We start from the raw sequence: 23,028 nt of genomic DNA, 5'->3' as shown, positions 1-23,028 counted from the left end.
GTAATACTTCCACCTTAAGAATAAAGTGCTTGTTTATAAATTCGTGTGTGGTAACTTGTAACAGCTGGCATTTACAGCTGTTCAGAGCCTTCAGAGAGAGAGCAAAGCCCAGATGCTGGCCTATTTAGGCAGCCTGGCTTGCTGGGGATATCATAGTGTAAGCAGGGAAACGTGAAGCCTGGAAACACCCTGATCAGGAGGAAGAGAGCAGGTCTCTTCCCAGGCGAGGTGGTGGCTGAGGCACTGGGAGCCTAGATTGGATGCCCTTGAGGAACCACAGAGGTGGGATACGGGTTACAGTTGCCTTGGTGACAGTACAGACAATTCCCCAAATCATTACATGTTCTCAGGGAGATGATTGTGGCTTTCTGAGCCTGTTCCAATCCTGCTCCCTCAGCTGCTTTAACTTATGCCACTTGAATAAGGTTTATAAGGGCTTGTCTACATATAAACTGCCACGTGGCGCCCTGTAGCACATCAGAGAAGATGCTACCTATGCCATCAGCGTAGATAATCCACCTCCTGGAGAGGCAATAGCTAGGTTAATGAAAGAATTCTCCCATTGACCTACTGCTGTCCACACTGGGGGAGAGATCGCAGTAACTGTGGCGCTCAGAGGTGTGGTTTTTCATACCCCTGAGCGATGTAGTTATACCAACATAAATTCATAATATAGACCAGGCCTAAGGGCCTGAACACCACTAAAGGATCGACCTGCATTTCTGAGGAACCTATAAGCCATGGAAAATATAGCTTTGGAATGGAAGCGCCATCTCGACCATACTTCTACACCTACTCAAACTCATTGAGGAAGAAAGGACCTAAATCATATGTGACCCACAGCTACTTTGCCCTCACCAGCATGACAGACACACAGTTCCCCAGCAAGTGACCTCCAGGGCAGACGAACCCTGCCACGTTCAGAGCTTGCTCCATCAACTTTTCACATGCAGAAAACCATGGGGCAGGGGAACATCTGGGGCAGGTCGGGGGTAGGCCAGAGGAGTGAGGGGGTATATTGGCACTTTGGCCAGTGTAGTTAGGGTAGTTCTGCACCCTGATTATTCAACAGTCAGAGGACCATAGAAGCCATACAAGCTAGAGTGCAATTTAGGGCTGTCCTAGTCTGCACTGGGAGCTGCACTGGAGCACAACAGACACATCGGGATGATACAAGCTGCTTCAGTCCTTGCTCCAATCTTAGCAGTGGAATGAGTTTGGCCTCGAGAGTAGTAGAAAAATGGCCAAAATGAGAGAGAGAGAGAGAGAGAGAGAGAGAGAGAGAGAAATACCCCACAGCAAGATTAATAAAGGTGGGATTGATTTTCGTTAACACACATACCATTACCTATGACCTCAGTTTGCTCCATCAATATTCCTGAAAAAGCAATTTAGTAATAATACTGAGATAACACCTGGTTGCTGTGGGAGACAGTTAAATTTGCATTGAAAAAATAAAGGAAAGATTTTATCATGAGACTTAGGTCAAACATATGCATGACAGTATATACTTAGTTGAAGGACTGTCTTGTGATAAATCAAAATAGATTGCTTAATGATGTTTTTTCAGATTCTACACATCTGTCAGTGTTTACACCCTTTACCAGAGGGATTTCACTTTCTGGGATGATAAATAAATTTCCCTTGTGTTTTCTGTTTTTCCCCTCACCACACCCCTTAGTTTTGAGAGGACAGAGTGCATGTACTGTGTCATTAACTTTGCTAAGACAACTAAGAGGATAAAGCACTACTGAACACAAGCATCTCTTCCTGCCTTCTATTCACATTTGAATCTATGGCTATATTTGAAGAAAAGCTTCTCAAAAGGTAAGCAATTAAGAATCGATCCAACTACAATGAAGTCAATGGGAGTTTTGCAATTGACTTAAACAGAAAAATCAGGCATCGAGGAAATTTAAATGAATAAATATGAATAGGTAAAAATAAATTCTATTTCATAGCAGAGGAGAATATTTTCAATTATAAAATATTTTTGCTACTTGTTACATATTTCAAAATGCCATTGAAAGCTGTAGTTACAACAGATATTTTGATATGTTCTATTATTTACTTCCTAGTTACGTACACATTTTTAGTCTACTGATGGACATAATGCAACACTTTGGAATTACTGTACTCTCACTCATGTTGACTTTAATTCTCTTTTTCAGAAAGATTTAAAAAGTGAAGAGCTTGACCAACCAGTGCCACAGCATCACCATTGGTATACAAACGCAAACACTAAAAATTTCAGAGGAGTTAACAACAAAAGCACAACATGACTTCAGTGCTTCTTCAAAATGAAGAAACACAATATTGCTTTGAGAATATTAATGGATCCTGCTATAAAACATCATGGTCTTCTGGAATCAGCATAACTTTGTATGTTGTGCTTAGTTTTCTGACAATTCTTACACTAGGTGGTAACCTAATGGTAATGATTACAATTGCTTATTTCAAACAGCTTCACTCTCCTACAAATATTTTGCTCGCCTCCTTGGCATGTGCTGATTTTTGTTTGGGTCTGACGGTGCTGCCCTTCAGCAGTATAAGATCTGTGGAAACATGCTGGTATTTTGGGGAAACATTCTGTAGATTCCATAGTTCTTTAGAAGTAACTTTTTGTTATTCATCAATATTTCACTTATGTTTCATCTCTGTTGATCGCTACGTTGCTGTTACTGATCCTTTAATTTACCCTCTCAAGTTCACAGTGACAGTTTCAGGCATATTCATAGCTGTTGCCTGGATATTTTCATTAGTATTCAGTTTTTCGGTTGTCTTCACTGGGGCTAATGACAAAGGGATACAAGAGTTAATAAATGCCCTCTCCTGTGTAGGGAGCTGTCAGATTCTCTTTAACAAAACATGGGTGGTTGTAACCTCTCTCCTTTATCTAATACCCTTTTTTACAACAATAGTACTTTACAGCAAGATCTTTGCTGTGGCTAAACGACAAGCTAGAATGATAGAGATGATGAGCAACAACACCCAGTCATCTGAAACTTACAGTGACAGAGTTAGCAGAAGAGAGAGGAAAGCTGCTAAAACCATTGGTATTGCTGTGATTGCTTTTGTGGTATTTTGGTTACCTTATTCTATAACTGTAATAACTGATGCTTTTTTTAACTTCATAACACCACCCCTTCTCTTTGACATTGTGGTTTGGTTCACTTATTCCAACTCTGCCATTAATCCTTTGATTTACTCTGTCTTTTATCCTTGGTTTCGAAAAGCAATGAAAGTGATTGTGAGCTGTAAAATGCTCCGGCTTGATTGTTCCAGAATGAATTTATTTCCAGACTGAAAACCTGTCCGATTCTGCATACAGCTACTCACTTCACATTTCACAGGCATTCCCCTCTTCATAAAATCTGGCTGTGTATTTCTTTTTCTGAATAAAATATTGTCATCTTGATTTTATACTTTGTATAACTTTTCTCATTGTGAAAAACTGATTTATCACATGATATCAAGACAATTTATTTACAGATACTGTTAATTTAATACTAGATTATGGTATGAAACAATAATAGAGCAATGTCCATTGGTTGGAATTGTGAAACTGAGAAGATAAAAGAAAAGGAGGACTTGTGGCACCTCAGAGACTAACAAATTTATTTGAGCATAGGCTTTCGTGAGCTACAGCTCACTTCATCAAATGGCCCTCCAGAATTAAACAAAGGCAAAAAAAGAAAGATCAAAAATTAGTTTTTCAGTGAAATTCATCTCTGTTCGTTAGGAAGTACTAACAATACTGAAAAACAGAAATGATTTCCCATCCCTTTAAAACCTATATGACATCTTTTTTTTACCAAATAAATAGTATAAATACTAACATTTTATACTTATATATTACTGTCAGCCTATGGGTGTTCAAATTCTTTACTAATGAATTAAGTCCCCCAACACGCATATGTAATAGATATTATTATCCTCATTTCATGAATAAGAACATTGAATTTCAGAGGGAGATGGAAGTTTAACTCCATTAGTCTCCTTTGAAAACCCCAACCAAAGATATCAAGGATCCAATCCTGCTACTTTTTAAATTGGTGGCAAAACTCCCTTGACTTTTAATGGGAGCAAGAATAAGCCGGAACTGACTTGACCATTTTCACATAGGAAATGTCCAGCTCTATGCCTTAACCGCAAGACCAACCTTTCTCTCTGGGAAGTATTGAGTTGAAATAAGACTCTTTCATGTGCACAAGGGTTCCTCACACAAGGGAGTAATAAAGTAATAAAAAGAAAGTAATAAAAGAAACTAAAAGAACACAATAAACTAAGGTGAAATCCAGATACCAATGAAGTCAAGGATAAAACTCCCCTTGAGGTCAACAGGACCAAGATTTTACCCCTGCTGTTTTGAGAGAAAACTGTCCTTTCCATTATAGGAGAAAATCCAGTCACAACAGTCTTCTGTGTCACAGCAACATTCTATACTTGAAAGTTATTTTGGTTTAAAGTAAGGTGTGAATTTAAAGCGCAATAGCTAGTTACTCTGCTTTATCAATTCCAGTTAATTTCCCATGTAGCCAAGCCCTAAGATATTTCCCACTGGCAGCAAGGGATCTGGATTTCAAACACTGGCTACAGAAGCCCTGGACAGGCCTGTTGTGAATGAGAAAGATTTGTTAATTTGCAATATTGTCGTATACTAACAGTAAAGTGCTTATTATCTCATTTGATAAATTGTAAGTGAAGTAGGAGCATGCCATTGACGTTACTGTAGTAGGCAAGTTATCTGTGTATCACATGAACTAACTGGATTTTGTTAATAAAATCTAACAGTTTAATTTACAAATTCCAAAAATAATTTTTTTTTAATTCAACAAACAAAAGGATGGGCAAGGTGCAGAGGATGAAGGATACCTGTGCACAGACTTAATAATGTAGTGTGGAATTTTTGAAAGCACCCAGCACTGGCCTAATTCTGCCCCTGCTGAATATTAAGTCCCACTCCAAATAGTAGGCAAAACACTATGGAGTGTAAATTTGTTTAAGTGGTTTTGCAATACATGTAATTACTGTAGCTTGTAAACTGTGTAGGCCAGGGACCATCTTCCACCATATGTTTATACAGACCCTAGCACACTGAGGGCTGAGTTTTCATTAGGCACTACTTTAAAACAAACAAACAAATAAATAAATGCATAAAATAATAAAATATTGTTATTCATTCAGATGAGCCACACTAATAAAAACTGCCTTGGAAACATCTGCTATACAGTTTATCATTTCATGCATTTATCATTAGTTTTATTGTTCAGAACTGAAGATAAAAGAAGCGTAAATCAAATGTTTGATATTAGAGGATAAAATACACAAGGCTCTCTATACCATTTAAGCTCTATAACGAAAGTGTTCAATAAGAATGTGTGCAGATGGCTGTGAACCATATGTACTACCTTACCTCTGGCAGGAGACTCTGGAATGGGGGGAGGTGCAAGGAGATGGGCCACACGCCTTTGTATGATACTGCAGTGCTCATGGGCCAATGGCAGCCCTCCTTGGAGAAGGGGGCTGCGACTGATCAATCCTAAGACCTGTAACAGGCACTCAACAGAGATTTATACTGCAGAATGTTCAGTGAAACTTTACATGACCAGCCTGCACAACAAGGTCTGATCAGTTCAAAAGCACATTACTCTCTTTCCAGTTCACTTTCAGAACACCGTACACTGTATGGAACACTCATTCTCTTTTCAGGCGCGGGGAAAGACACATCTCTTTGTGAAGCCTTTCCCAAAATAAGGAGGAATACAGAACAGCCGGGGGTCTGAATTTCAGAGTTGCTGAGTACCCATACATTCCATTGACTTCAAAAAGAATTTTGGGGACCAGTACCTCTGAAAAATCAGTCCCCCCTCCTTGTTTTTCCTCTCATTCCCCTTAGTTTTCCTCTGCCTAATATGGGCACATGAAACATGATTTTGCCTCAAGAGGAGTAGAGAAGATGGTTCAGAATATGATGGTTACATAACCCTAAACTGAGCACCCTAATGTTACAAGGATGGAAGCTCTAGAAATAAATAAATGAGACAGTCTGACAGATAAAATTTCACAGAAGCATTTCTTTTTCCCCTCTCTTGGGGCAATTTGGTCTGTTTTGTGATCTCCCTCTCTTCCCATCCTGTAACATCCTTGTGGCAACAGCAACAATTGCTTACAAGCAATAATAATCCTAGGTAAATATTTAATATATTTTTATCTATCTTGTAATGTAAAATAGCTGCTGAAGATAAGGAGGAGAAGCCAGCACCATGTGCCCACCGGGAAGATCTGCATGGACCACTGATAGCCAGCAAACCACAGTTTGGGAATCCCTGCTTTCATAGGCATCACACACTACCATCAGAAGTCATGAAATGTAGACAGAGTTGTCCATATGCTGTGAATCATAGTAAACTGTCACCCAGGTTCAAGACAAAGTGTCTTCTCTGAAAAGGACATTTTTGATCACAAATACAAATGCAAAACAAAATACTGGTAGGTTGATTCTGATCTCAGCTGAGCCTCTGTCAATCAGGAGTGACTGTACTGAAATCAGTAGAGTTATATTGGTGTAATACCAATGTGAGATCAAAATCAAGCCCAAGATTTTCAGCTAACGGAGGAGAGCAGGATAACATCACTGTTGTGCCATCTATTGGGTTATCCTGAATATTTCAACTGTAAGAAAAAGAAAACAATACATATAGCAGCATTAAAATAATTGCTAATCAAAATGAAATATTAAACCCACAGTCAGCATGCATACACAATTTATGTAGTGGATGATAGCACGCATAAATGGGAGGGCCATTTGTATTATTTTTATGTAAAAAAATATCAAAAAACACCTATCCCTACTCAACAGAATTCCAAATAGCTGGCATAAAGACCTCACCTAAGCCCTGCCAATCTACTTTGTTCCACCTCTGGGATGACTCCTCTCTGGCATGCTTTAATAACTATGACTAAACACTATCAAATTGTTTAAATTAATTGAAGAGAGAGCGCACAGGGTCTGAAACAGTCATTGAGCTGGAGGAGTGATGTGGAATGAGTATTGATATCAGAACTTCAGCTAATATTTTTTCGTTTGTTTGGGTTTTTCTTCTTCTAAGTTTTTGAACTTCTTCTTAGTATGATGGTATTGTGGTAGCACCTAAGGGCTCCAAGCAGGGATCAAGGACTCCACAGTGCTAGGCACAAACACATAACAAAAAACAGTCTCTGTCCTAAAGAGCTCACAGGTTAAGTAACATCTGAATTCAACAAGATGAAATTCAATAAAGACAAGTGCAAAGTACTTCACTTAAGAAGGAAAAATCAAATGCACAACTAACAAATGCAGAATAAGTGGCTGTGTGTGAAAACAGCTTGTCTGCCTCCCAGCGGGGTGGAGTGCAGTTAAAACAGTGCATCCCCCTCCTGGCTGGAGGAGGGAGGTAAAAACAGCATGTCCTCCTGCTGGTGGGGGGGGGGGAGATGCAAAGGGTTGAAAGAAAGGCTTCAGAGAAGATTCTACCTTTGCAGATAGGAGGGGTTCTCCTGTTGGTGTAGGTAATCCAGTTCCCCGAGAGACGGTAGCTAGGTTGATGGGAGAATTTTCCCATAGTCCTACTGCTGGCCACACTGGGGGTGAGATCACTTTAACTGCAGTGGAGCCCAGGGGTGTGAATTTTTCATACCCCTGAGCGATGTAGTTACACCAACATAAGTTCATAATATAGACCAGGCCTAAGGGCCTGAACACCACTAAAGGATCAATCTGCATTTCTGAGGAACCTATAAGCCATGGAGAATATAGGTTTGGAAAGGAAGCTCCATCTCGACCATACTTCTACACCTACTCAAATTCATTGAGGAAGACAGGACCTAAATCATATGTGACCCACAGCTCCTTTGCCATCACCAGCCCAGCAGCTGCACAATCCCTTAGCATGTGGCCTCCAGGGCAGATCAAAGCTTGTTCCACGGACATTACACTTCCAAAACCAATGGGGCAGGGGAACTTCTGGGGCAGGCTGGGGATAGGCCAGAGGAGGGAGGAGGGATTCTGGCAGCCTGGCCAGGTGTAATTAAGTTCTGCACCCTGGCTATTCCAAAGCCAGAAGCCCATAGAAGCCGTGGTAACTAGAGTACAATTTAGGCCCCCCCAATTTGCACTGGGGGCTGGACTGGACCACAGCAGACACATTGGGATGACATAAGCTGCCTCAACCCTTACTCCATTCTTAGCACTGGAACGAGTTTGGCACAGAGTATGGGAAAATGTCCAAAATATAAGAGAAAGAAAGAGAGAGAGAGAGAGAGAGAGAGAAATAAAAATATCCCACTGCAAGATTAATAAAGGGGGGATAGATTTTCTTTAACACACATACCATTGTCTATGACCTCAGTTTCCTTAGTCAGTATTCCTGACAAAGCAATTTACAGTAATAGTACTGAGATAACACCTGGTTACTGTGGGAGACAGTTAAATTTGCCTTCAAAAAATAAAGAAAGGATCTTATAATAGGACTTAGTTTCATCACAGTATATACTTAGTTAAAGGACTGTCTTGTGATAAATCAAAGTAGATTCCTTAATGATGGTTTTTTTCCAGACTCTACACATCTATCAGTGTTTACACCCTTTACCAGAGGGATTTCATTTGATGGGATGATCACAAAATTTCCCTTGTGCTTTCTGTTTTCCCCCTAACCCCAACCCTCATTTTTGAGAGGACAGGATGCCAGCATTTTCTCATTAGCTTTGCTAAGAGAACTCTGAGGATAAAGCACTACTGAAAACATGCGTCTCTTCCTGCCTTCTATTCACATTTTAATCCAGGGTTCTATCTGAAGAAAAGCTTCTCAAAAGGTAAGGCATTAGCAGTCCATTCAACTACAAGAAGGATACTGACTAACAGGGCTGTTACTCTGAAACCCATTCAACTACAGTGAGGTCAATGGGAGTTTTTCAATTGACTTAAACAGAAAGATCAGGCATCAAGGAAATTTAAATAAATATGAATAGGTAAAAATAAATTCTATATTATAGCACAGGAGAAACTTTTCAATTATAAAGTATTTTTGCTACTTGTTTACCTATTTCAAAATGCCATTGAAAGCTGTAGTTACAACAAGAAAAGGAGTACTTGTGGCACCTTAGAGACTAACCAATTTATTTGAGCATGAGCTTTCGTGAGCTAGCTCACGAAAGCTCATGCTCAAATAAATTGGTTAGTCTCTAAGGTGCCACAAGTACTCCTTTTCTTTTTGCGAATACAGACTAACACGGCTGTTACTCTGAAACCTGTAGTTACAACAGATATTTTGCTATGTTCTATTATTTACTTCCTAGTTACGTACACATTTTTAGTCTACTGATGGACATAATGCAACACTTTGGAATTACTGTACTCTCACTCATGTTGACTTTAATTCTCTTTTTCAGAAAGATTTAAAAAGTGAAGAGCTTGACCAACCAGTGCCACAGCATCACCATTGGTATACAAACGCAAACACTAAAAATTTCAGAGGAGTTAACAACAAAAGCACAACATGACTTCAGCGCTTCTTCAGAATGAAGAAATACAATATTGCTTTGAGAGTATTAATGGATCCTGCTATAAAACATCATGGTCTTCTGGAATCCGCATAACTTTGTATGCTGTGCTTAGTTTTCTGACAATTCTTACACTAGGTGGTAACCTAATGGTAATGATTACAATTGCTTATTTCAAACAGCTTCACTCTCCTACAAATATTTTGCTCGCCTCCTTGGCATGTGCTGATTTTTGTTTGGGTCTGACGGTGCTGCCCTTCAGCAGTATAAGGTCTGTGGAAACATGCTGGTATTTTGGGGAAACATTCTGTAGATTCCATAGTTCTTTAGAAGTATCTTTTTGTTTTTCATCAATATTTCACTTGTGTTTCATCTCTGTTGATCGCTACGTTGCTGTTACTGATCCTTTAATTTACCCTTTCAAGTTCACAGTGCCAGTTTCAGGCATGTGCATAGCTGTTGCCTGGATATTTTCATTAGTATTCAGTTTTTCGGTTGTCTTCACTGGGGCTAATGAGAAAGGGGTACAAGAATTAGTAAACGTTCTCTCCTGTGTCGGGAGCTGTCAACTTCTTTTCAACAAAACGTGGGTGGTTGTAACCTCTCTCCTTTATCTAATACCTTTTTTTACAACAATAGCACTTTACAGCAAGATCTTTGCTGTGGCTAAACGACAAGCTAGAATGATTGAGATGATGAGCAACAACACCCAGTCGTCTGAAACTTGCAGTGACAGAGTTAGCAGAAGAGAGAGGAAAGCTGCTAAAACCATTGGTATTGCTGTGATTGCTTTCGTGGTATTCTGGACACCTTATTCTATAATTGTAATAATTGATGCTTTTTTTAACTTCATAACACCACCCCTTGTCTTTGATATTCTGCTTTGGTTCACTTATTCCAACTCTGCCGTTAACCCATTGATTTACTCTGTCTTTTATCCTTGGTTTCGAAAAGCAATGAAAGTGATTGTGAGCTGTAAAATGCTCCGGCTTGATTGTTCAACAATGAATTTATTTTCAAACTGAAAACCTGTCCGATCCTGGGTAGAGCTACTCATCTCACATTTCACAGTCATTCCCCTTTTCATAAAATCTGGCTGTGTATCTCATTTTCTGTATAAAATATTGTCATCTTGATTTTATACTTTGTATAACTTTTTATCATTGTGAAAATCTGGCTTAACTGTGTCACAGCAACTTTCTAAGGGCTTGTCTATATTTGAAACTTATTTTGGTTTATAGTAAGGTGTGAATTTAAAACTACCTATTCTGCAATATCAATTCCAGTAAATTTCCCATGTGGACAAGCCCTAAGATATTTCCCACTGGCAGTAAGGGAGATGGATTACAAACACTTACTACAGAAGCTCTGGACAGGCCAGTTGTGAATGAGAAAGATTTGTTAGTTTTCAATATTCCTGTATAATAACAGTAAATGCTTATTATCTGGTTTACTAAATTTTAAGTGAAGAAGGAGCATGCCATTGACTTTACTCTGGCAGGCAAGTTAACTATCACATGAACAAACTGGGATAAACTTCTAAAAGTTTAATTTACAAATTCCAAAAATAACTTTTTGTAAAAATTCAATTTGCATGGCAGTTCTTCCCTGCCTGCTTTAGTCTGCATAGGATCAAACTCTCCATCCTCCTGAGGGTTGAGTTTATTACCAAAAAAAAATAATAAATTTCGGTCCAAACATTCTCCCCAGGCTTGGCAGTTCTCAGGTCTCTCCCTGTAGGAATTCTCTGTCCCAAGCCATACATCCCTCTGCCTAAAGAGCCATTCCTTTAGTCCCAGAGTGGAGTAAACAAGCCACACAGCAGTGAGATGGAGTCAGCAGAGATAAATTAGCATCTTCACAGCAGAAAAACTGAGCCTCCTGCTTATATTGAAATCGTTAATGAGAGCATGAGACATGATTTTATAAATGTCCAACTGACTCAAAGCTTTAACCAACTTCATCAGTGGCTTACAGCCTCTGCGAGAAAACATATTTGGCGACACATAGGAATAGGATGACGACTGACTTTTAGTATTCATTTGAATAAATAATGTTTTATCTTAATATTAATCAAATATATAAAATAATGCCTCTGTTGGAAATAGAGTAGCTGTCCACTCCCTCTTCTCATGGCAGAGCCTTTTGACTGGGATAGGCAGGTAGCCCACTTCATCCTGCCCCTTTTGGAAGCAGCCACCTGTAGCCTCTTCACTGGTTCCTGCCCCTGTAACTCACAGAACACTTTTCTATTACTCCCCTGGTAAATCTTGCAAGATCCAGTGTTTGAAAAGTATGGTCCATTCTGAGACATAAATACTGGAGAAGCCCAGAGCTCAGAGAAATATCCATGCAGCCGCAGTGGCAGGATCCACTGGCTATTCCCTTTATTTCAAAATGTTTGTGCTAGCTGAACAACAGACTTGATTTAACAGATATATAACAAGCAAAACCCAGTCATCATCACAAAAAACACAACGGGTAATAGCAAAAGGAGAGAAAGGTAAAACTCTGTTAGTACCCAGAGGGAGCTTTTCTTAACATAACAGATGTTTTTTTTAACATAATAGATGTTTTTTCTTGATCTGACAGTCCAGCTGATGCTTGTGGGCTGGCAATTCTGTTAATTATAAATTCTCTGTCAACTGTGTGATTTATGGCAGCTTTTATCTTTGCTTAAGATGCAGTGCAAATAAGTCTTAAAATTTAAATAACTGGTGGTTGTTCAAAACTGAATTTATTTCAGACTGAAAATCTGTCTTGATGCTGTGTTTGCACAACATCTAAATCTTTGTCTGCCAGTTACCCTGGGGGCACCTTTCTACTTTTCGTCATTCTAAAACTGTGTGTAGTTTTTCTTTTTTTCAGGTAAAATAAAGTGAAATGTGAAATATAAAGTCATAGTGATTTGGTAGCATGATTAAGAAAAAACAGAAGTCTCAGACAGAGAGTGGGGCTGCATTGTGCTAGGCACTAAACAGTCAAACAGTAAGTGACAGTCCCTGCGCACCCAAAGAACTTGTGTTTTAAAAGATAAGATATAACAGATGGATGAGACAAACTAGAGCATGGGCAAGGTAGGGAGCTTGAAGGATACTTGAGCACAGACTTAAGAATGTAGTGTGGGATTTTCGAAAGCACCCAGCACTGGCCTAACTCTGCTCCCGTTGAAGATTAAGTCCCACTCTAAATAATATGAAAAACACTGTGGAGTGTAAATTTGTTTAAGTGGTTTTGCAATACATGTATTTAGCTTGTAAACTGTTTGGGCCAGGGACTGACTTCCACCATATGTTTGTACAGAGCTTAGCACTTTAGGGCTGAGATTTCATTAGGCACTACTTTAATTAAAATAAATAAATAAATGCATATAATAATAAATTATTGTAATTCATTCTGATGAGCCACACGAATAAAAACTGCTTTGGAAACATCTGCTATACAGTTTATATTTCATGCATTTATCATTAGTTTTATTGTTCAAAACTGAAGATAAAAGAACCGTAAATCAAATGTTTGATATTAGAGGATAAAATTCACCCCAGTACACAAAGCCCTCTGTACCACTTAAGCTCTATAAATAAGGTGCTCATTAAGAATGTGTGCAGACAGCTGTGAGCCATTTTTACTACAAAAAGGGCTGCCAGCCTTCCTGGCTGGCAGGAAACCATAGAATGAAGGGAGGTGGAAGGGGATGGACTACACATCCTTGTATAGGTTTCAGAGTAACAGCCGTGTTAGTCTGTATTCGCAAAAAGAAAAGGAGTACTTGTGGCACCTTAGAGACTAACCAATTTATCTGAGCATAAGCTTTCGTGAGCTACAGCTCACTTCATCGGATGCATACTATGGAAAATACAGAAGATGTTTGTTTTTATACACACAAATCATGAAAAAATGGGTGTTTATCAGTACAAAAGGTTTTCTCTCCCCCCACCCCACTCTCCTGCTGGTAATAGCTTATGTAAAGTGATCACTCTCCTTACAATGTGTATGATAATCAAGGTGGGCCATTTCCAGCACAAATCCAGGTTTTCTTCCCCCCCCCCCCCCACCCCTCCCAAACAAACCCACTCTCCTGAAGGTAATAGCTTATCTAAAGTGATCACTCTCCTTACAATGTGTATGATAATCAAGGTGGGCCATTTCCTGCACAAATCCAGGGTTTAATAAGAACGTCTGGGGGGGGGGGAGGGGGTAGGAAAACAAGGAGAAATAGGTTGCCTTGCATAATGACTTAGCCACTCCCAGTCTCTATTCAAGCCTAAGTTAATTGTATCCAATTTGCAAATGAATTCCAATTCAGCAGTCTCTTGCTGGAGTCTGGATTTGAAGTTTTTCTGTTGTAATATCGCAACTTTCATGTCTGTAATCGCGTGACCAGAGAGATTGAAGTGTTCTCTGACTGGTTTATGAATGTTTCAGAGTAACAGCCGTGTTAGTCTGTATTCGCAAAAAGAAAAGGAGTACTTGTGGCACCTTAGAGACTAACCAATTTATTTGAGCATAAGCTTTCATGAGCTACAGCTCACTTCATCGGATGCCGTATGCATCCGATGAAGTGAGCTGTAGATCACAAAAGCTTATGCTCAAATAAATTGGTTAGTCTTTAAGGTACCACAAGTACTCCTTTTCTTTTTATGAATGTTATAATTCTTGACATCTGATTTGTGTCCATTTATACTTTTACATAGAGACTGTCCAGTTTGACCAATGTACATGGCAGAGGGGCATTGCTGGCACATGATGGCAAATATCACATTGGTAGATGTGCAGGTGAATGAGCCTCTGATAGTGTGGCTGATGTTATTAGGCCCTCTGATGGTGTCCCCTGAATAGATATGTGGGCACAGCTGGCAACGGGCTTTGTTGCAAGGATAGTGGGTTAGTGGTTGCAAGGTTAGTCCTGGGTTAGTGGTTCTGTTGTGTGGTATGTGGTTGCTGGTGAGTATTCGCTTCAGGTTGGGGGGCTGTCTGTAGGCAAGGACTGGCCTGTCTCCCAAGATTTGTGAGAGTATTGGGTCATCCTTCAGGATAGGTTGTAGATCCTTGATAATGCGTTGGAGGGGTTTTATTGGGGGCTGAAGGTGACGGCTAGTGGCGTTCTGTTATTTTCTTTGTTAGGCCTGTCCTGTAGTAGGTGACTTCTGGGAACTCTTCTGGCTCTATCAATCTGTTTCTTCACTTCTGCAGGTGGGTATTGTAGTTTTAAGAATGCTTGATAGAGATCTTGTAGGTATTTGTCTCTGTCTGAGGGGTTGGAGCAAATGCGGTTGTATCTTAGAGCTTGGCTGTGGACAATGGATCGTGTGGTGTGGTCAGGGTGAAAGCTGGAGGCATGTAGGTAGGAATAGCGGTGTCATAAATATAAAGGGAAGGGTAAACCCCTTTGAAATCCCTCCTGGCCAGGGGAAAGCTCCTCTCACCTGTAAAGGGTTAAGAAGCTAAAGGTAACCTCGCTGGCACCTGACCAAAATGACCAATGAGGAGACAAGATACTTTCAAAAGCTGGGAGGAGGGAGAGAAACAAGGGGTTTGTGTGTCTGTCTGTAGTCGTCTTGGCCGGGGACAGAACAGGAATGGAGTCTTAGAACTTTTAGTAAGTAATCTAGCTAGGTATGTGTTAGATTATGATTTCTTTAAATGGCTGAGAAAAGAATTGTGCTGAATAGAATAACTATTTCTGTCTGTGTATCTTTTTTGTAACTTAAGGTTTTGCCTAGAGGGGTTCTCTATGTTTTTGAATCTAATTACCCTGTAAGATATATACCATCCTGATTTTACAGGGGGGATTTCTTTATTTCTATTTACTTCTATTTTTTATTAAAAGTCTTCTTGTAAAACACTGAATGCTTTTTCATTGTTCTCAGATCCAAGGGTTTGGGTTTGTGGTCACCTATGCAAATTGGTGAGGCTTTTTATCCAACATTTCCCAGGAAAGGGGGGGTGCAAGTGTTGGGAGGATTGTTCATTGTTCTTAAGATCCAAGGGTCTGGGTCTGTCGTCACCTAGGCAAATTGGTGAGGCTTTTTACCAAACCTTGTCCAGGAAGTGGGGTGCAAGGTTTTGGGAAGTATTTTGGGGGGAAGGACGCGTCCAAACAGCTCTTCCCCAGTAACCAGTATTAGTTTGGTGGTGGTAGCGGCCATTCCAAGGATAACGGGGGTAATATTTTGTACCTTGGGGAAGTTTTGACCTAAGCTGGTAAAGATAAGCTTAGGAGGTTTTTCATGCAGGTCCCCACATCTGCACCCTAGAGTTCAGAGTGGGGGAGGAACCTTGACAAGCGGTCAGTAGGTTTCCGGTATAGGGTGGTGTTTATGTAACCATCGTTTATTAGCACTGTAGTGTCCAGGAAGTGTATCTCTTGTGTGGACTGGACCACGCAGGCTTGAATAGAGACTGGGAGTGGCTAAGTCATTATGAAAGGTAACCTATTTCCCCTTGTTTTCCTAAACCCCTCCCCACCGCCCACCCCCCCACCCCCCCGCTTCCTCAGACGTTCTTGTTAAACCCTGGATTTGTGCTGGAAATGGCCCACCTTGATTATCATACACATTGTAAGGAGAGTGATCACTTTAGATAAGCTATTACCAACAGGAGAGTGGGTTTGTTTGGGGAGGGGGTGTGTGGGGGGGAGAAAACCTGGATTTGTGCTGGAAATGGCCCACCTAGATTATTGTAAGGAGAGTGATCACTTTACATAAGCTATTACCAGCAGGAGAGTAGGGTGAGGGGAGAGAAAACCTTTTGTAATGATAAACACCCATTTTTTCATGATTTGTGTGTATGAAAACAAACATCTTCTGTATTTTCCACAGTATGCATCCTATGAAGTGAGCTGTAGCTCACGAAAGCTTATGCTCAAATAAATTGGTTAGTCTCTAAGGTGCCACAAGTACTCCTTTTCTTTTTACATCCTTGTATGATACTGCAGTACTCATGGGCCAATGGCGGCCATCCTTGGAGAAGAGGGCTGCAACTGATCAATCCTGAGACCTCTAACAAGCACTCGACAGAGTTTTATACTGCAGAATGCTAAATGAAACTTTACACGACCAGCCTCCACAACAAGGTCTGATCAGTTCAAAAGCACATTACTGTCTTTCCAGTTCACTTTCAGAACACCGTACACTGTATGGAACACTCATCCTTGTTCTGGGCGCTGGGAAAGACACACCTCTTCATGCAGCCTTTCCCACAATAAGGAGGAATACAAAATGGCCAGAGGTCTGAATTTCAGAGATACTGAGTACCCACACCTTCCACTGACTTCAAAAAGAATTTTGGGGACCAGTACCTCTGAAAATCAGCCCCCCCTTGTTTTTCCTCTGCCTAATATGGGCACATGAAACATGATTTTGCCTCAAGAGGAGCAGAGAAGATGGTTCATAATCAGACAGTTATTTAACCCTCAACTCAGCACCCTAATGCTACAGGGATGGAAGCTCTAAAAATAAATAGATGAGACAGTCTGAGAGATAATACTGCTCAGAAGTATTTCTTTTTCCCCTCTCTTGGGGCAACTGGGTTGTTTTGTGATCTACCTCTCCTCCCATCCTGTAACATCCCTGTGGCAACAACAATAATTGCTTACAAGGAATAATAATATTAGGTAAATATTTAATATATTTTTATCAGTCTTGTAATGTAAAATAGCTGCTGAAGATAAGGAGGAAAAGTCAGCACCATGTGCCCTCTGGGAAGATCTCCTTGGGCCACTGATAGCTTGCATACCACAGTTTGGGAACCTCTGCTTCATAGGCATCACACACTACCATCAGAAGACCTAAAATGTAGATAGAGTTGTCCATGTGCTGTGAATCAAAGTAAACTGTCCCCCAGCTTCCAGACAAAGAGTCTTCTCCGAAAAGGACAAATCCCCCCCAAAATACTGATAGATATATTGCTTTGAGAAAAAGGGTTGATTCTGATCTCAGCTGAGTCTCTCTATAAATCAGGAGGGACTGTACTGAAATCAGTACAGTTATATTGGTGTAAAACCAATGTTAGATCAAAATCAAGTCCAAGATCTTCAGCTAGCAGAGGAGAGCATTATAATGTCACTGTTATGCCATCTAGTGGATAATACTGGGTTATCCTGAATATTTCAACTGTAAGAAAAAGAAAACAATACAAATAGCAACATTAAAATAATAGCTTATCAAAATGAAATATTAAATTCACAATCAGCATGCATACAGAATTTATGTAGCATATGATAGCACAGAAACATGGGACTGCCATTTTTATTACTTTTTATGAAAAAAAATATCAAAAATCACCTATTCCTGCTCAACTGAATTCCAAATACCTGGCGTAAAGACCTCACCTAAGCCCTGCCAATCTACTTTGTTCCACCTCTGAGATAATTCGTCTCTGGCATGCTTTAATAAATATCACTAAACGCTATCACATTGTTTAAATTAATTGAAGACTGGGCACTGGGTCTGAAACAATCAACGAGATGGAAGAGAGATCTGTATTTTAAAGGTTTCAGAGTAACAGTTGTGTTAGTCTGTATTCACAAAAAGAAAAGGAGTACTAGTGGCACCTTAGAGACTAACCACTTTATCTGAGCATAAGCTTTCGTGAGCTACAGCTCACTTCATCAGATTCATCCGATGAAGTGAGCTGTAGCTCAGGAAAGCTTATGCTCAGATAAATTGGTTAGTCTCTAAGGTGCCCCTAGTACTCCTTTTCTTTTTTTCTGTATTTTAAAGTGAGTTGGCTGTAGTTTAAAGAATCCTTATTGAGGTTACAGGGACAAACCATCCCGATGTGTAGAAAGAATAGTAAATATGTCAGGCGACCAGCTTGGCTTAACAGTGAAATCCTTACTGATCTTAAACACAAAAAGAAGCTTACAAGAAGTGGAAGATTGGACAAATGATCAGGGAAGAGTATAAAAATATTTCTCGGGCATGCAGGAGTGAAATCAGGAAGGCTAAATCACACCTGGAGTTGCAGCTAGCAAGAGATGTTAAGAGTAACAAGAAGGGTTTCTTCAGGTATGTTAGCAACAAGAAGAAAGTCAAGGAAAGTGTGGGCCCCTTACTGAATGAGGGAGGCAACCTAGTGACAGAGGATATGGAAAAAGCTAATGTACTCAGTGCTTTTTTTGCTTCTGTCTTCAGCTCCCAGACTACTGCACGGGGAAGCACAGCATGGGGAGAAAGTGACCATCTCTCTGTGGAGAAAGAAGTGGTTCGGGACTATTTAGAAAAGCTGGACAAGCACAAGTCCATGAGGCCAGATGCGCTGCATCTGGGAGTGCTAAAGGAGTTGGCAAATGAGATTGCAGAGCCATTGGCCATTATCTTGGAAAACTCATGGTGATCGGGGGAGGTCCCGGACGACTCGAAAAAGGCTAATGTAGTGCCCATCTTTAAAAAAGGGAAGAAGGAGGATCCTGGGAACTACAGGCCAGACAGCTTCACCTCAGGCCCTGGAAAAATCATGGAGCAGGCCCTCAAGGAATCAATTCTGAAGCACTCTGAGGAGAGGAAAGTGATCAGGAACAGTCAGCATGGATTCACAAAGGGCAAGTCATGCTTGACTAACCTAATTGTCTTCTATGATGAGATTACTGGCTGTGTGGATGAGGAGACAACAGTGGATGTGTTATTCCTTGACTTTAGCAAAGTTTTTGATATGGTCTTCCACAGTATTCTTGCCAGCAAGTTAAAGAAGTATGGACTGGATGAATGGACTATAAGGTGGATAGAAAGCTTGCTAGATCATCAGGCTCAAAGGGTAGTGATCAATGGCTCCATCTCCAGTTGGCAGCCAATATCAAGTGGAGTGCCCCAAGGGTCGGTCCTGGGGCTGGTTTTCTTCAATATCTTTATTAATGATCTAGAGGATGGCATGGATTGCACCCTCAGCAAGTCTGCAGACACTAAATTGACACTAAATTGGGAGGAGTGGTAGATATGCTGGGGGGTAGGGATAGGATACAGAGAGCCCTAGACAAACTAGAGGATTGGGCCAAAAGAAATCTGATGAGGTTCAACAAGGACAAGTGCAGAGTCCTGCACTTAGGACAGAAGAATCCCGTGCCCTGCTTCAGACTATGGACCAAATGGCTAGGCAGCAGTTCTGCAAAAAAGAACCTATGCGTTACAGTGGACGAGAAGCTGGATATGAGTCAACAGTGTGTCCTTGTTGCCAAGAAGGCCAATGGCATTTTGGGATGTATAAGTAGGGGCATAGCGAGCAGATCAAGGGACATGATCGTTCCCCTCTATTCGGCACTGGTGAGGCCTCATCTGGAGTACTGTGTCCAGTTTTGGGCCCCACACTACAAGAAGGATGTGAAAAAATTGGAAAGAGTCCAGCGGAGGGCAACAAAAATGATTAGGAGGCTGGAGCACATGACTTATGAGGAGAGGCTGAGGGAACTGGGATTGTTTAGTCTACAGAAGAGAAGAATGAGGGGGGATTTGATAGCTGCTTTCAACTACCTGAAAGGGGGTTCCAAAGAGGATGGATCTAGACTGTTCTCATTGGTAGCAGATGACAGAATGAGGAGTAATGGTCACAAGTTGCAGTGGGGGAGGTTTAGGTTGGATATTAGGAAAAACTTTTTCATTAGGAGGGTGGTGAAGCACAGGAATGCGTTACCTAGGGAGATGATGGAATCTCCTTCCTTAGAAGTTTTTAATGTCAGACTTGACAAAGCCCTGGCTGGGATGATTTAGTTGGGGATTCGTCCTGCTTTGAGCAGGGGGTTGGACTAGATGACCTCCTGAGGTCCCTTCCAACCCTGATATTCTATGATTCTATGATGTGGAATGAGTATTGATATCAGAAATTCAGCTAATGTTTTTTTTCGTTTGTTTGGGTTATTCTTCTAACTTTTTCAACTTTCTCTTAGTATTATTCGTAGAATCATAGAACAGGAAGGGACCTGGAGAGGTCATCTAGTCCAGTCCGCTGCACTCATTGCAGGACTAAGTATTATCTCGACCATCCCTGATAGGAGTTTGTCCAACCTGCTCTTAAAAATCCCCAATGATGGAGACTCCACAACCTCCTTAGGCAATTTATTCCAGTGCTTAACCACCCTGACAATTAGGAATTTTTTCCTAAACCTAAACCACCCTTGCTGCAATTTAAGCCTGTTACTTCTTGTCCTATCCTCAGAGGTTAAGAAGAACAATTTTTCTTCCTCTTCCTTGTAACAACCTTTTATGTACTTGAAATTGTGTTGTGTATTGTACAGCGTACACAGTATTGGCTTGTGGTAGAACCTAAGGGCGCCAAGCAGGGATCAAGGCTTCACGATGCTAGGCACAAACACATAAAACAGTCTCTGCTCTGAAGAATGGCTTCAGAGTAGCAGCCGTGTTAGTCTGTATTTGCAAAAAGAAAAGGAGTCCTTGTGGCACCTTAGAGACTAACCAATTTATTAGAGCATAAGCTTTCGTGAGCTACAGCTCACTTCCTCAGATGCATATCGTGGAAACTGCAGCAGGCTTTATATATACACAGAGAATATGAAACAATACCTCCTCCCACCCCACTGTCCTGCTGGTAATAGCTTATCTAAAGTGATCATCAGGTGGGCCATTTCCAGCACAAATCTAGGTTTTCTCACCCTCCACCCCCCCACACAAATTCACTCTCCTGCTGGTGATAGCCCATCCAAAGTGACAACTCTTTACACAATGTGCATGACAATCAAGTTGGGCTATTTCCTGCACAAATCCAGGTTTTCTCACATCCCCCCACCCCCATACACACACAAACTCACTCTCCTGCTGGTAATAGCTCATCCAAACTGACCACTCTCCAAGTTTAAATCCAAGTTAAACCAGAACATCTGTGGGGGGGGGGGTAGGAAAAAACAAGAGGAAACAGGCTACCTTGCATAATGACTTAGCCACTCCCAGTCTCTATTTAAGCCTAAATTAATAGTATCCAATTTGCAAATGAATTCCAATTCAGCAGTTTCTCGCTGGAGTCTGGATTTGAAGTTTTTTTGTTTTAAGATAGCGACCTTCATGTCTGTGATTGCGTGACCAGAGACATTGAAGTGTTCTCCGACTGGTTTATGAATGTTATAATTCTTGACATCTGATTTGTGTCCATTTATTCTTTTACGTAGAGACTGTCCAGTTTGACCAATGTATATGGCAGAGGGGCATTGCTGGCACATGATGGCATAGATCACATTGGTGGATGTGCAGGTGAACGAGCCTCTGATAGTGTGGCTGATGTTATTAGCCCTGTGATGGTGTCCCCTGAATAGATATGTGGGCACAATTGGCAACGGGCTTTGTTGCAAGGATAAGTTCCTGGGTTAGTGGTTCTGTTGTGTGGTATGTGGTTGTTGGTGAGTATTTGCTTCAGGTTGCGGGGCTGTCTGTAGGCAAGGACTGGCCTGTCTCCCAAGATTTGTGAGAGTGTTGGGTCATCCTTTAGGATAGGTTGTAGATCCTTAATAATGCGTTGGAGGGGTTTTAGTTGGGGGCTGAAGGTGACGGCTAGTGGCGTTCTGTTATTTTCCGGTTAAGTAACATCTATGTCACTCTGTCATATTTACATAAGCATAACATATATTTGGAAGGGTATTTCTCTTTTTTTTCCTTTTTCTTTTTTTATACAACGGCCATTAGACTCTAATTGCAGACTGTGAATGAACACTTGAACTATTCTAAAAATTAAAAAGGCAGTGATGAGAATATTATGGTTCTTGGTATCCTCACTAGGAAACACTAATAAAATTGTAGAACTGCCTAGAAGCCTAGGACGCCTACGAAGAGAAGACAGTGGGTGGAAACAACTGTCATTAAATATTGAAAAGACAGGACTACCAGGCTCCAGGACTGGTCCTGCAGGGTTTCCAGGCTCATGCTCTGTAGTCACAGCTCCACAGTAAGGAAGAGTGCAAGGCTGGAACTGTGAATACTCCACCTGCTTTCTTGTGTTTTCTGACGGAACAGATACTGTTAATTTGATACTATATTATGCTATAAAACAATAATAGAGCAATGTCCATTGGTTGTAATTTTGTGACTGAGAAGGTAAAATGGCCCTCCAGAATTAAACAAAGGCAAAAAAAGAAAGATCAGAAATTAGATTTTCAGTGAAATTCATCTCTATTTGTTATGAAGTATGAACAATACTGGAAACAGAAATGTTTTTCCATCCCTTTAAAACCTATATGATATCATTATTTACCAAATCAATAATATAAATATTAAGTTTTTTTACTTATATATTGCTGTCAGCCTATGCGTGTTCAAATTCTTTACTTATACTATTGAATTAAGTCTTCCTACACCCCTATGGAATGGATATTATTATCCTCATTTAATGGATAAGAAAATTGAATTTCAAAGGGAGATGGACATTTAACTCCCTTAGGCTCCTTTGAAAAATGCAACCAAAGAGATTAAGCGTTCTTTAAATACATTAGGAGAAAGAGAAAGAGAAGTGTTGGTCTTCTACTTAGCAGGGAAGGAGAGATAATAACTGATG

At 40.5% G+C, this 23,028-nt stretch overlaps 2 protein-coding genes across 2 annotated transcripts; both read left to right on the top strand.

Annotated features, from left to right (window-relative positions):
* Positions 1-2,278: 2,278 nt before the first annotated feature.
* LOC311517690 (trace amine-associated receptor 7a-like) lies at positions 2,279-3,317 on the top strand (the record flags this gene model as incomplete). Its single annotated transcript, XM_084622747.1, has 1 exon — positions 2,279-3,317. The coding sequence occupies one exon, from the start codon at positions 2,279-2,281 to the stop codon at positions 3,305-3,307; it is 1,029 nt and encodes a 342-aa protein (XP_084478873.1). The 3' UTR covers positions 3,308-3,317.
* Positions 3,318-9,536: 6,219 nt separating this feature from the next.
* Positions 9,537-10,565, top strand: LOC311518689 (trace amine-associated receptor 9-like; the record flags this gene model as incomplete). The annotated part of the gene is made up of 1 exon (XM_084624688.1): positions 9,537-10,565. The coding sequence occupies one exon, from the start codon at positions 9,537-9,539 to the stop codon at positions 10,563-10,565; it is 1,029 nt and encodes a 342-aa protein (XP_084480814.1).
* Positions 10,566-23,028: the final 12,463 nt, after the last annotated feature.

This window comes from Lepidochelys olivacea (assembly GCF_965140295.1).
Source record: "Lepidochelys olivacea isolate rLepOli2 genome assembly, chromosome: 3".
Lineage (NCBI taxonomy): Eukaryota > Metazoa > Chordata > Testudines > Cheloniidae > Lepidochelys > Lepidochelys olivacea.
The sequence above is the reverse complement of the archived record's forward strand: the minus strand, read 5'-3'. Positions and strand labels throughout refer to the sequence as shown.